Raw genomic sequence first — 14,207 nt, 5'->3', positions numbered from 1 at the left:
TTCCTTCTATGCTTGTTATTGTTCTGAGGCAACACTATTATGAAACGTCTATACGGGGCTGAATATTATGACGAAATTTGTTATATAGACGACATTTTTTACGACGCAAAATAAAATGAATTCTAATTTTGTTGGAAGTAATAATTTGTTATTTTTTGGCATTTTAATCCTATTACGGCAGATCAAACTATATTAACAATTTTTAATTCCTTAAATGACAGTATGCGTACTAGGATAGCAGAAAATCAAGGTTATATTAGGAACACTTGTTGCATATAAATTCCAAATTTCAATGGTTCAATTCAGTTCATTATATTCCATTCGAACTAAATATGACAACAATTGGTGATTATCGTATTTTCTTTTAATATTTTTTAGTTTCCATTTGTTATCATTATCACAAATATTACTTACAAGAAAGTTTTATCTTGACCTATTTTTAGTATATAAGACAGTATTTCAAAGAAAATGAAAATGATTTTATTTTATGGACAATTGCATAAATTGGCACAATGCGTATACATGGCAATTATGTTTTATTAATTAGTGGATATGTGTATGAAAATATTTACTGGGCTGGAATAAATTGGATATTTGGAAAAATGGAAATGTCAATATATTTGAATTTTGTACGCACAACACTTAATCTCATGCGCAGCAAAACACTCAAGGAAAATCGTACTGTCGAATCGATTAGTCGTACGATAAACGCTCGTATAGAACCAACATCCGATTTCCATCGGATTGAAATCAATTGCAAAATATTTTTGACCAATGTTACCAGGACAACAGAATACCATGAGAGTTGTTTCTGAATATGTACATTTTTTTCGTATATTTAGTCTCGCGCTTGCTTTGTGTTACCAGGAGCGCAGCAAATCATAAGAAGCCCATGTCTAGCGCGTTGTACAGCGCGGCGATGTCGGAGTGACTCGATATCCTCCAGAAGGGATAATTCTTCGCTTTCGCGGCCGCCTCTTCGTCTTGCCCATCGCCTATCACTACATACGTACACCGTTCGCCGAATCGTTGCTTTATTTTCTCGAAACATGTTTCTTTTCCTGTGAAATAAATAAGACTATTTGAGTAAAGCAAAATTAATAAAATATATCGGTGAATAAAGAGGGAATGACACCGCCTAAACTCTATTTCGTTGAGGTTTTTTCGACACTCTTTAAATGAGGTGTTAAATTTTATACTTGAACCTTAAAAGGATATTTTAGATAAAATTTAAGATAAACACACACACACGCACGCACGCATGCACGCACGCACGCACACACACATTATATTTCATATATAGATAAAATGCTTTGTGAGCTACAATTCAAATGGATATGCGTAAAAACCTTATCTTTCAGTCACTAACAATAAAGCCAGTTGCAAACCAAGTACTAGGCGAAATTAGTCTACCTCATTCAATATAACACAGTTTTTTTTTGCAACTGCAAACCATGTAATTGTTATAAAGAAATATCTAATTTATGCGAGCTAAGTTAACGTAATAGGGGACCGGCCTATGCTTGATTTTGTACATTATTATATATGTAATGGTTAATAATACGAAAAAGAAGCACTCCTGCGAAAACTGCATAACAATTGGTTAAAAAATGAGCGAGTAATTCATATTTAAAATATTGTAATGTGCAGAAGTGGGCGCGATGTGGGGATATCGCTTCATCCCTTTTTTTGCACGCGTCGTAATTCCCGATGACGTCACATGTGGGTATTTCGTCTCTTTTCTGTTTCTTGTTAACTACCCCTTCCACCGAAATTCAAAGACTTATAACTTGATGATTTTTTACCGGATTTTGATAATTCCTTATGTGTTATAATTTATATTATGTAAATATTTGATAATAGTAAAGAACAAAAATGAGTCCGGTACCCTATTTAGGGTAGTTATTGGTCTGCAACTGGTTTATTTATTTATTAAAAGGAACAACTTACAAAACATAAAGCTAAATGTTGTTTCAATTACGAGTCGTCACAGCATGCACATAATACAAAATGTGAAAGGATAAGACAGTTTAAATAATTTTGTTAGATTTCGTCCTAAGTCTCTATTTACATAGCTCCTTCGATATATTTTGTTTTATATATATTGTGATCCCCGTTGCACTTGATGGTAAGTTGTGTGGGGTTTAATAGATTGTCGACTGACAAGAGACGATTACCCCTCGGCAGCTGATACAATTATGCCGGCCTGTTGGGACCGGATACACAGGCTGATTCCGAACACTAGGTGGGCCATTTTGTCGGGTTATAACACCCTGTGTACGGTGGTCACTATCCGGGCAGATATAAAATATCCTACCACCAGCAAATATAATAAATAATAATAATATCAGCCCTGTATTATAAACTGTCCCACTGTTGAGCACGGGCCTCCTCTACTACTGAGAGGGATTAAGCCTTAGTCCACCACGCTGGCTCATATGCGGGTTGGTAGACTTCACACACCTTCGAAATTCCTGTAGAGAACTTCTCAGATGTGCAGGTTTCCTCACGATGTTTTCCTTCACCGTTATTCATGATATATGTAAAATAATCATTTTTTTTAATTGATACGTACCTGTCTTAGTGGCCGAATATATGTTCTCTATGGGGAACACTCCGCCGAGTCCGAACAGCAACACCTTCGCCAGAGCGGGCACGAGCTGCGTGGTCGTCACTAGCACGTTCACGCAGTTTTCCCTGACAAACAATCATTGTTATACTTTACATAAATTTGCTTGAGTTTAGTGACAGCTGTCAAAATATACATGGAGTTGAGTTGCTGAAAATCGATAACGAGTATCGATTATCGTTAAAAATGTTATCGATTAAAAATACATTTATATTGGAAATTGAATCAATATTTGGAAAAGAAATGGCTATCAGTAATGTATGGTTTCAAGATTAGCTATTACTGCAGTTGCTAGTGGAGTAACGGAAATTAGAACAAGTACCACAAAGAGAATAGGAGTCCCAAAAAGGTATCAACGAAAAGCGTAGTATATTTACCTGGAGTTGATCATGTTGAGACACTTGCAAGCGAGCGTTAGCCAGTTGTCGGTCGCTTGTTCTAACTCAGCGCGCAGTTGCAACCATTGTTCTCTTTTTGCTGGACCCAATAGACCTCCCACACTGCATAAAAAGTATAATATTAACAATATATTTTAAACTAAATAGGGATTACAAGCGCAATCAGATACAATTGGCTTAAAGCTTTAATTTATATAGCGATAGGACTGCCTTTATTATATTATGGAATGAAAGTTTACCATTCCAGGTAACATTAAATACATTCCTATGATTAATCAATCTAATCTCTCATATGTATATTTTATGTACTTAATTATACTTAATAGTTGCAAATGGTTAAATGTCGCACCCCATCCACAGATGTGTTTGTTTCTTGCTTGTCGCCTTTTTTAGCCCTTCAACTATATTTTACTTCAAAGGCAGTGCGGCTACTTTGCCGTGGAAAATAAAATAAAACTTGTACGTAACCTTCCTGCATTCATGCAATCCTAGTATAACAGCAGGCAAATAAATACCGCGTGGTGGGGGATTTTCTTTGAACTTTTGTTCTGCTATAGTTAGGGGCCGTTCAAGTATTACGTAACATAATTTTTGAAGATTTGTGACCCCCCTATGTAACGCGCCGTAACCTTTTTCTTTTCCCCCTCAAAAAGTTATGTAAATCTAAAATTACATTTTTTTATTCTCAAAATATCAGAACATCGCTAAAATACCTTTGTTATTGCTTTAAGCGGCGATAGCCTAGTTGGGTGTGGAACGGACTGCCAAGACGAATGTCCGCTGGTTCAAATCCCAAGGGCACACACCTCTGATTTTTCAAAAATCATGTGTGTATTCTTTGTGAATTTATCGTTCGCTTTAACGGTGAAGGAAAACATCGTGAGGAAACCTGTACATCTGAGAAGTTCTCTATAGGAATTTCGAAGGTGTGTGAAGTCTACCAATCCGCACTAGGCCAGCGTGGTGGACTAAGGCCTAATCCCTCTCAGTAGTAGAGGAGGCCCGTGCTCAGCAGTGGGCAAGTATATAATACAGGGCTGATATTATTATTATTATACCTAGTCTTGCCATAAATATTGTAATAAAGAAAAAAGAAAATTGTTAACTGCAAATAACATTTATTACTTTTACAGTGTGTCAGTTTAATACATAAATATAAAACAATTAAAAATATAAAAGCTTATTCGAAGTGGTCTCCATTGGCTGCAATACAGTCCTTTAAACGATGAGGCCAGTTATCAATAGAAGCACGCACTCTTTCCATGGGAAAATTCTTCACTGCCAATCGTATAGATTGTTTTAGGGACTCCAAATTATCATGGCGTTTAGAGCAAGCTGTACTCTCTAAAACTGACCACAAATCATAATCCAGCGGATTAAGATCGGGACTAGACGACGGCCAGTCTTCAGCTCTGATGAAGTCCGAAACGTTCGATTCCAACCAAGACTGCGTGGACCGAGCTTTATGACCCGGCGCCGAGTCTTGCTGGAAGGACCATACTTGGTTATTGAACATGGTGATGTTAAGGGGCTTAACTACCTTCTCAAGAATGGTATCTTGATACACTTGTGCCGATGTTTTGATACCTTTTTCACAAAAATATGGCTCAGTCACTCCTTCATAGCTAACACCCCACCAAACCATCACTGAAGTCGGATAATGTCCACGTTGCACTCTGTCGACTAATTGGGAAGCTTCCTTAGAGCTTTGAGCATAAATACGGTCATTTTGTTTGTTAAAATGTTGCTCAATTGTAAAAATTTTCTCATCCGTAAACAAAATTTTTCTGTGACCTCCCTTTGCGTACCGCTTCAGTAGTTGTTTCGATTTTACCACCCTATTCTTCTTTAAATTATCAGTTAAGAAATGGCCAGTGCGTCTCTTATAGGCTGCAAGTCCTAAGTCATCTTTTAAAATACGCGACATGGTTCTAGGTGCTATCTTCATTTCCCGAGATAAAATCTTTTGCTTTCGGACAGGATTTCTTCGAATTCTTTCCCTTACTGCTTTGACCACCTTTTTCGTACGAACACTACGTGGACGGCCAGATCTTTTCTGTCACAAACAGAGGAGGTCTCATTGTACCTATTAATAGCCCGGTACACAAACATTTTACTAATACCAAGTGTATGGAGAGTTTTAAAATTGCATTTGGCTCCATACCTACTTTGTGTAATGCTATCACAGCGATTCGGTTCTCTTTATCACCCCACACCATTTTAATATCGCAAAATATTTTACAATGTATTGGCGCCAAAATGAGAAAACACAATGAACAATCGTATAAAAATGACAGATTCGAAATTCAAATGTAATATTTTTTTATAATTAAGTGTAACAGTATTTATGGCCAGACTAAGTATATTGTTTTAAAATAAAAAAAATCCAATGTTACATAACGCATTGTATAAACCCCCCGTCCCGCTTTTGTAACACATCATAACGTTTTACACGACCCCCCCCCCCCCCTCCCCTCCAAATTACGCTACGTAATACTTGAACGGTCCCTTATAATATGTACTATTACAGGATTTTTCAAATTAAATGCCTCACCTATTCCTGTAGTTATTGTACGTGTCCTTGATCTTCCTATATCTGAAGGCGAGCTTCCTCATCCAGTCGACGCCGCCGCGCACACCAGGAGCGCAGAGGCCGGTGTTGGGCGCCGCGCCCGCGTGGAAACCGTCTGTTGCGAAGTTGTACGCGGACAGGTCTTGGCCGTTATCGTCAGCTGCCACGGCATCTATGTGCTCCTGGTCGCAGTCCTGATGAGAAAATAAAACTTTTGTATATTTTTTTCTGGATATTATAAGAATTACTTATGTAAATAAAAATAAAGTGTTTGAACTCAGAAAGTTATTGCAGTTTTAGGACTAGAGAAGTTACTATGATATGTTAAGTATTTCTTTAAGCAGTTTTCATGGCAATTGATGCAAAAAGTAATCTAATGTAACTAGAATAACTGTATTTAGCAGCATATTTTCCCCTGTTAACCAAAATGACCTACACTTACCTCAACATCATTAAAGAAGAAATGCGTGTCAGCCAGGCTGAATATCATCTCTTCCATTCTGAAACCCAACTGGACTATTTGCTGTGTGTCCTGTAATAACAATACAAAAATATTCGTTAATCTATTTATACTCTATCTATCTATATTTTATAGTCTTTACTATTATATAAATCTGTAGAGTTTGTTTATTTGAACGCGCTAATCTCAGGAATTCCTGGATCGAATTGAAAAAATCTTTTAGTGTTGGATAGCCCATTTATTGAGGAAGGATATAGGCCATAAAACATCACGCTATAATTAAGAGGAGCGAAGCATCCATTAAATATGTTGCAAAACAGGGAACATTTCTTCCTTTTGGACGCTTCCGTTGCGTGCATTGCGTAAACGGTTAAAATTACGCAACAAACATATATAACAGAGATTTTGTGACAATGTTAGTTTAAGTAAAGGCAAGTATGTGGTTTAATTTATAAAAGCAATGTCAATATGACCCTGTAATACATAGTAGTGACTGTCTCAGTGGCGTAATATAAATTGTACACGGTACAAGTACAACTACCGCGCTGAGGTCCTGGGTTTGAATCCCAGAAATAAATGTGATTGGGTTTTTCCATCTTAAAAAAAAATATTCAGTCGCAGCTCGGAGTCAGAAAGTTGGCGGTGTGATACCCTCGTGCCTCGAAAAGTACGTAAAGCCGTTGGTCCTGCGCCTGACCTCTCTCTGGTCATGTCGGATTGCCGTCTCACCGGACTATGAGAATGAAAGAACAGAGAGTGCACGTGTGTATTGTGCACTATAATATATCCTGCATACCTGGCTGATCTTCGTTGAGATAGGCTGCCGTGGCCGAAATTCGGCTAGGAGGGATTCATATATAATAATATCTACAACAGATTTCTTAGTATTTATAGTCACCTTATTGTACTTAGTAGCATAAGTGCCAGTGAGCAGCGAGTGGAATATGATTATGGTCTCGTCCAGGTCCCAGATGAACACTCTATCTGTAGCCGGTTCTGGAACATGCTGAGCTGGTGACGAGGATGTGTTCCGCCTGCCTCTGCCCGTGATCTGCTTGCTGTGCTCTCACTGTAAGGAGAAATATATTTGTTAGTTTATACAAACTATGAGAATTCAGTTTTAGATTTTTAACATAGTTCAGAGTGACATTTAATGCAGAAGTATTGCATTGGGATTGCAATCTTAAGTTATCTGTAAGATATCAAAGTTATATGAGATTATTGTGGACCATAGATGTTAGAGGTGAACTATTAATACAATATGATTCTGACCAGTTAATGATTGACAAATTGCCAAATAGCCCAATATACCTTAAAAATATAAGCTTCCCTTTTGGGAATTTTAACACCATTCAGCTACAAATTTATCTTATAGCAACCATAACAGTCTTTAAATCTGCTTTTAAGTAGAAACAATATCCAGAATTTATAGCTTTCCTTTAGGAAAATTATTTCACCAACTATTTTATCTGTAATCAACCATGTCGTCTTATCTATAAATCTACTTTTCAATAAGAACATTACCCTGAATTCTCTCGACATCTTCTGCTGGCTGCATGCACCTCGGCTTTGATAGGGGACAGTGGACTTGTGTCGTTTAGAGACGGTAGCATTGATGATGGGGAATCTGTAACAAATGAATGTGATTTTTATTTTATTACCGCAAAGGCTAGTTTTGGCAAAGAATTTCATGCCAAAACTGACTGACTGAGCATGACTAACGCGCTAATGTTCTGATAAGAATAAGGGGTTGGATCAAAAATAATTATTATGGTTTTTCCATTTTAAAAATTAGTCAGTCACAACTGGGAGTTAGGAAGTTGTTGGAGTGATACCCCAGTACCTTGGAAGGCACGTAAAACAGACAGCGCACCTGTGTATTGCACACACACTTGTGCACTATAATATCTCCCAAGTTCCTGGCTGATATCAGTTGAGATTGATCATCATGACCAAAATTTAGCTAGGAGGGATTCAGTTATAGGGTAGTATGTTAGGTCTCAATATAAAGTGCATTGCTATAAGAATTTGTAATACAGTTTGGATGAGGTTGCTACTTGGTACTGATTACTGATAATTTTGTTTACCATCAGGCAAGTTACTTGCCCGACTTGTCATTGAGTTGAAATGAATTGCTTTTATTTCCTTGGTAAATTATTTTACATTAATAATAAACAATAATTAGATTATAGCTGTCTTATTACATTTACTTTTTCTTTGTGACATTTTATGCTGGCTGAAAATAAATAAATAATTTATATGGGTCATTTTTATAGTGTTACCATATGAATTCACATATTCATCTTTAACTCTGCTAACATTGTGCCAAAAATTATCCATCAATAATTGTTTTTTCCAAATCTCCAGCTTTACTTTTATGATTTAATGATCATTTTGTAGTTTTGTGTGAATATGGTGTGTTTAAGTGTATTTCCAAATGAAAGTATGCTGTTTTGTAAGAGAATTTGTTGGAATAAATTTTCTTCATGTAATAGTGGTCTTAGAGAATATAAAATTAAAATATTTTTTTGTTAATAGTTACTTTGTTCAACAGTCATACTCTTTTATTTTCCATCTATGGCTAGAATAGCTTATGGTAGTGGTTTTTTCAAGAAGACAACTATGATTATATTTATTAATGCAGTGTCAAAATGACCCAAATACCAAATTCAGTTCTATACTCCAAGTAGGCATGACAACTACTGCTTTAAGCACTATAGATGATAAATACAATCTTCAGGGTCTAAATTCTATGACATATCATATATCCTTGTTGGTTACTATAGGAAATTTTGTCTGTTCTTTAGGTTATAATGTTCAGTACTAATTTTCACATATCAATTATTATCAAATCCTTTGGATATTCACCAAATAACATGTAAAATACACTAATTAATGCCATACCAGAATCACTTTCGGAGTCGGGCCAATAGTCCGAATTATCATTGTATTCAGAACTATCATCTAATCTTCTTCGCTTATTTGAATGCGAGTCTTCATTTTCTTTATTCATATTTGGAAATTAATATAACTTCACGACAAAATGTAATACTTTATAACTTTTTGACTAACCAACTTTATAAAAACTTGTTCATTTGTAAACAAAACTTGATGGCAAACGCGTTTCAAGTCGCATACGGTTTACGAAGCGTAGATAAGCGAGATGGCTAACTGTATCGTGCTAATGCTAGAAAGAGACGAAACAAAATTTAAAAGACGATGCTAGATATGGACCTGTTATTGACAGCGTTAAAAAGCAGTATGTTTTCATTTACAATCTTATCCACCAAAAAAGTTAGTTTTCTTATGCATCATAATTGTGATTTTTTTTTATATGTGTGTGTTTTTTTTCATGAGTTTATTATTATTTTTACTCACAATATTTTTTATAGTTTGAACTGATAATAGCAACGCCGTTGTATATACCTGATAAGGCGCCCCCCAAATGGTAAGAAGTGTGTCCAGCACTGCCGCTGCTACTAGGCGAGCTGACGTAAGGAGAGTAGCTTGGTGCAGCGTAATATCCGCTGTATTGTGCGACATTGTGCTCCGCGTAACCTGCTGCGTAGCTGCTGTAGTCCTGTAAAAAATCTAGTTTATAATACTGCAATAATAGGAATATTTGCCTATTATACGGAATCGGAAATACACTTGGGTCAGACAATTATATTATAACTTTACCAACCTGTTGGGTAGTAGGAAACGATTGAGCCAGGCTTCCATTGTATGACGAGTAGGCATAGGGCGATGGTTGGGTTCCAAACCCAGTGCTGGGCACGCTTCCTACGCCGCTCACGCCATACGCGCTAAGATACGTCGGCGTCGCCTTACACGAGGATCTGAGCATAAATACAAATAAAATTATTTACTTATTGCAAAAGAAAGTCAATAATCTTATTAGTTTTTAAATTTTAAGCGTAAAATACGTTGATTGTCATTGCTCCCTTTATGGGCTGAACGAGTTGCGTTGGCTTAGTGGTAAAACCTGTAATGGACAGCAGTGACTTGATAAGCAAGATTTGTGTTTAATTATGATAATGGAGTTGGAATACTCCAGCTAAGCTATTGCTAGGATGAAGTAATTGAAGCTGAACTTCTTGTATTCTATCTTATCCAAATTTTTGGTAAAAGTTATTATCATCGCAAATAGGATCGAAAAGTCTACGTCTAAGTAGTATTGATTTAGAAATTCCATGGTATTAAAATTATGTTGGCATTTAACGGAATATTATTCCATTGTCTATATACCTATTGGTGGTGTTGTGTGCCGGCGGGTACGCTGCGTACGGCTGGTTGTAAAGGGAAGAATTGACGTACGACGAGGCCGCGCTGCCACTACCATACTGCTGCATGCTAGAACAAACACGACCGTGTAGTCTTCTTTAGTCGATTTGTGTCGCTAATTTGAAAATAGAATGTTTTATGTTAGGGTACCCCGTACCCGCGAAAACCCGGTAATGCTTTAAGTGTTGCTTCAGCGACTTCGGTAACTTAGCATTTGTCAGTTTTGTAGTATAGTGTAGTATAGTATAGTGTAGTATAGTGTTTTTTGCCACAAAGTACAAACAGGCAGATGAAGAAAAAGTAGTAAAGCAATTATTACATTCTGGGTCCAAATAGAATAATGTTTATGACATAGATATTATGTGGCTTATAGTTCATAAATGTAAGCGAAAGTATCTAACGCTGCATTGAACTTTAACCGTCTACCATTATCTGAGTTAGTTTTTCTTAATATCTATGTAAGGAAGGCAATTTTCGGCATACGAACAACTTCGCCGCTGGACTAAACGAACTGTTCGAAATCGTATTGGCTTAGTAAGGATAATTCTTATTAATCGTGAGCTGTTTTGCGGCTTCCGTCAAATCCTCGGCGGTTCGTCGACCGCGTGTCAACATCATTTCGACGCACATCTGGCCATAATCAAGATAAATGACTTATTTATTCATATTAATGAATGGGCACTAGCATTCTTTTATAACGAGTATAATGATTAAAATTATGCTCTAAGCATAAATCTCATAGTGATACTTCATTATGTTAAACTGTTTCCTTTATTTTATGCTGCCTTAGTACTTGGCGGTGTCACTGCGATGGTGTGGGATTTCGGAATACTTAAAAAATTATATTAAAAATTTAAGCGACTAATTAAGTAAATATGCCTGCAATGATGACGATAATAATTATGCATGTTAATTCAAATTAAGTAACGTTAAACTTGAAGTTTGCATGCATATTTGCGTTCTTAATACCCAAACGCCTGCTGCACCTTGTAATTAGAGCTAATTACGTGATGGAAAGTTTTATACTTAAAAAGAACAAAAATACTTTTACAAAGAAAAAGATGTAATATTTCTTGATTTACAACTCTTTCACAATTACGTCACTTATTACCAGGGTCGCATAGACGAAAGGGAGTCACGTGGAGGTGTGTGAGGGGCGTTAACTTACCTATTGTAATATTGGTAGGGCAGCGCGCTCTGGTCGTACGGCAGTGTTTCCCTCGTATAGAGCTACGTCCGCTTCGCACAGCCCTGGGCTGCGCACCTCGCTCTTCACACCACCACCTGACAAGAAAATTTTGAATTTAGGTCAAGTTTTTAAATAATGTGTGAGAAAATTAAGTACTGCAATGCTTTTTGTATTTGCGTATTTTAGTGCTGTATTATAAGCGTCGTTATGACAAACTGAAAAAATACTGTAGATGATAATAACCTAGTAGGAATATTATAATTATTGGTACCAAGGCTAATTAAACATTAAGAACTACAGTTTTATATAACTCACTTAGTAATTGGAAATAACAAAATGATTACACTACCTACACGTTTTTTTAGACTTATTGTGAGCGAAAAATAAATAGAAACAAAACTGCGTAAACCTAGGATCAAAGTAACTAGGAAATCATAAACGCACGCCACTTACCGACGCTATCCTCATTCATCAACCAGGCCACCGCGGACGTCGAGGAGGTCGAGCACAGACCGCCGGATGACGTCAGAGGCAGCGCCAGCCCCCCCAGCGAGCTGGCACATCCGTTGGCCAGCCCACAGCTGTCCACCTCGGATGTACCAGGCAAGCATAGGCTATCGACGGTGTTCAACGAGTTGCTCGTGGTCGTCGTGTTTTGGAACAGGGTTGATGTTCCAGAGACTAGCAATGCGGGAAGTGTAGCATCCTGGAGGAGAGATGGCGGGGAGTTTGATGTGGACTCTGAACCGCACGGGCTGGGGTTGACTTCGCCTGATAATCTGCAACAAAATTATTGTTATTAAAACCAAACTTAAAGCCATGATTACATAAATTAATAGGGCATTCACCAACGAAAAGCCATGTCATCGATGGTAATATTAAAAATATTGCTATCGCAATGTATTTAGTGGAAATAAAATTAACACGAAGAAATACCTAGTTGTAGTTATAAAAACTTTTTTAATTATACCGATGGTTAAAATGCACCAAATCATGAATCAGCCAGTATTTCAACATGTAAAAATGAAGACCCGTTTCATTTGAAAAGCGAACGTCAAAATGAGATGTCAGATAGATTACCAGTAGCGTAAATATTTACGCGATCTCGCCCCATAAGATTTAACGCCTCAATTTAAAACCCTTCTTAAGTTCTGGCATAAATACTATGTTTACAGCGGTTCATGTTTTAGAGATCTTTAAAAAAATCTAAACACTTCAAATTCGGTAGCTGGTTTCATTTTTTATGCCGCTCTCATACTTTTATACCCAAAGGCGGAGTAACAACTAGTTTTCGTTTATATAAGTGCAACAAGATGCACGTTCGGATGATGCCATACTCCCGAGAGTCGACTACCAAGCCACCAAGCGTCTTTCCCGCGAAAAAAAATAATGCAACGAGTACACCTAGTTTTTGCTTTGTTTATTTTATCCCACATTGTTTATTGCCTTATGGTGCACGAAAATCAGGCTTCCGGTTGACTGAGCAGTGTTAATAGTTCGATCGTAATGATTACGTAGAAGTTATAGTTATTACTTATAGGGTTACGCTAGGATTTTGTGTTTATAGCCTATCCTAGTAATGATAAAACAGATAGTGTAGAATGTAAAGAAAATGTTATGGCCGAGTGAGTGTTAACAACTCAGAGTAGACAGACGTCTTTCTACAATAGTAACCGTTAATAGAAACAAAGAAAATATATGAGAATGATGTACCTTAGCGACACACTTATCGATAAGATATGTCATTTCCTTCCATTGTAGAAAGCGTTAGCGATTGTAAAAATACATTTCGTTTACGGCTTTAGGTTACGACTTTTGATCTGCACCAAAGGATCCGTATAACATATTATTTATAATTTAGAATCATTTATTCATTTTCAAAAAGGGTATCACTTTTAGCTGCTACTAGCGTCATTGTGAACACAAAATAAATTCTAACAGATAACAGTGGAATATAAAATTTTAAAAGCCAACGATACGGAACACCAAAACAAATTAAAACGTGACGAGTTTATTTGATCAGATGTCGAAATGTCTTAATTTGAGACGATTTGAAAGAGGAAACAATCAAAGAGATTCACAAACACCGAAACGATCTATTAAACCCCAATTAATCCTATATACAACAAACACTGTGTTTTGATATGAGGGCTATTCGGTTCCCGGAGAAATAAGAAGTTGGAAAGTTAAATTGTTAAAAAGGAAATGCAAATTGGAAAGACCGTATCGGCATCTTTACTATACGAGAATAATAAATATACTAGAAGTTAAAATGCCTCCTAAGTTAATTAAGTTTTCTCTCGCTTTGCTATGGAGGAAGTGGACAATTAATATTTCCAACTCCTCCCAACTTTCTATTTGATTAATTTCGGGATAGACAGATTAGTGTACCCTGAGATTCGTCTACCTTCACCGCTCGGTGTCATAATGCGTGCCACTGCTGATCCTGGCTTACAGGAGTTGTACTGTCGGGTGTATGGGTGGAAAATATATACTAAACATTACTGTGATGTTACAGAAATATTTAAGGATAGTTTTCATGACACCAATTCTGTATTATAGATTCAAAGCTGTTCATAATATGCGAATTAGCGAAGGATACGCATACATTTCTTTGGCTATATACTAAACTCAAGACTTTTGCGCGGCACTCAGCAGCCCCGGATCTTGAATTT

General features: G+C 36.8%; 1 protein-coding gene across 1 annotated transcript; it reads right to left on the bottom strand.

Annotated features, from left to right (window-relative positions):
• Window positions 1-4: 4 nt before the first annotated feature.
• LOC119191202 (eyes absent homolog 2-like) lies at window positions 5-12,311 on the bottom strand (the record flags this gene model as incomplete). The annotated part of the gene is given in 14 exon segments (XM_037445103.1): window positions 5-1,061; window positions 2,576-2,697; window positions 3,007-3,129; window positions 5,582-5,793; window positions 6,042-6,131; window positions 6,958-7,106; window positions 7,109-7,128; window positions 7,584-7,686; window positions 9,486-9,639; window positions 9,745-9,898; window positions 10,308-10,412; window positions 11,512-11,564; window positions 11,566-11,627; window positions 11,986-12,311. Coding segments are annotated over 14 exon segments (1,855 nt in total), but the record flags the coding sequence as incomplete, so codon positions are not given.
• Between the last annotated feature and the right edge of the window lie 1,896 nt (window positions 12,312-14,207).

Source organism: Manduca sexta, unplaced genomic scaffold (genome assembly GCF_014839805.1).
Source record: "Manduca sexta isolate Smith_Timp_Sample1 unplaced genomic scaffold, JHU_Msex_v1.0 HiC_scaffold_1183, whole genome shotgun sequence".
NCBI classification, from domain to species: domain Eukaryota; kingdom Metazoa; phylum Arthropoda; class Insecta; order Lepidoptera; family Sphingidae; genus Manduca; species Manduca sexta.
The sequence above is the reverse complement of the archived record's forward strand: the minus strand, read 5'-3'. Positions and strand labels throughout refer to the sequence as shown.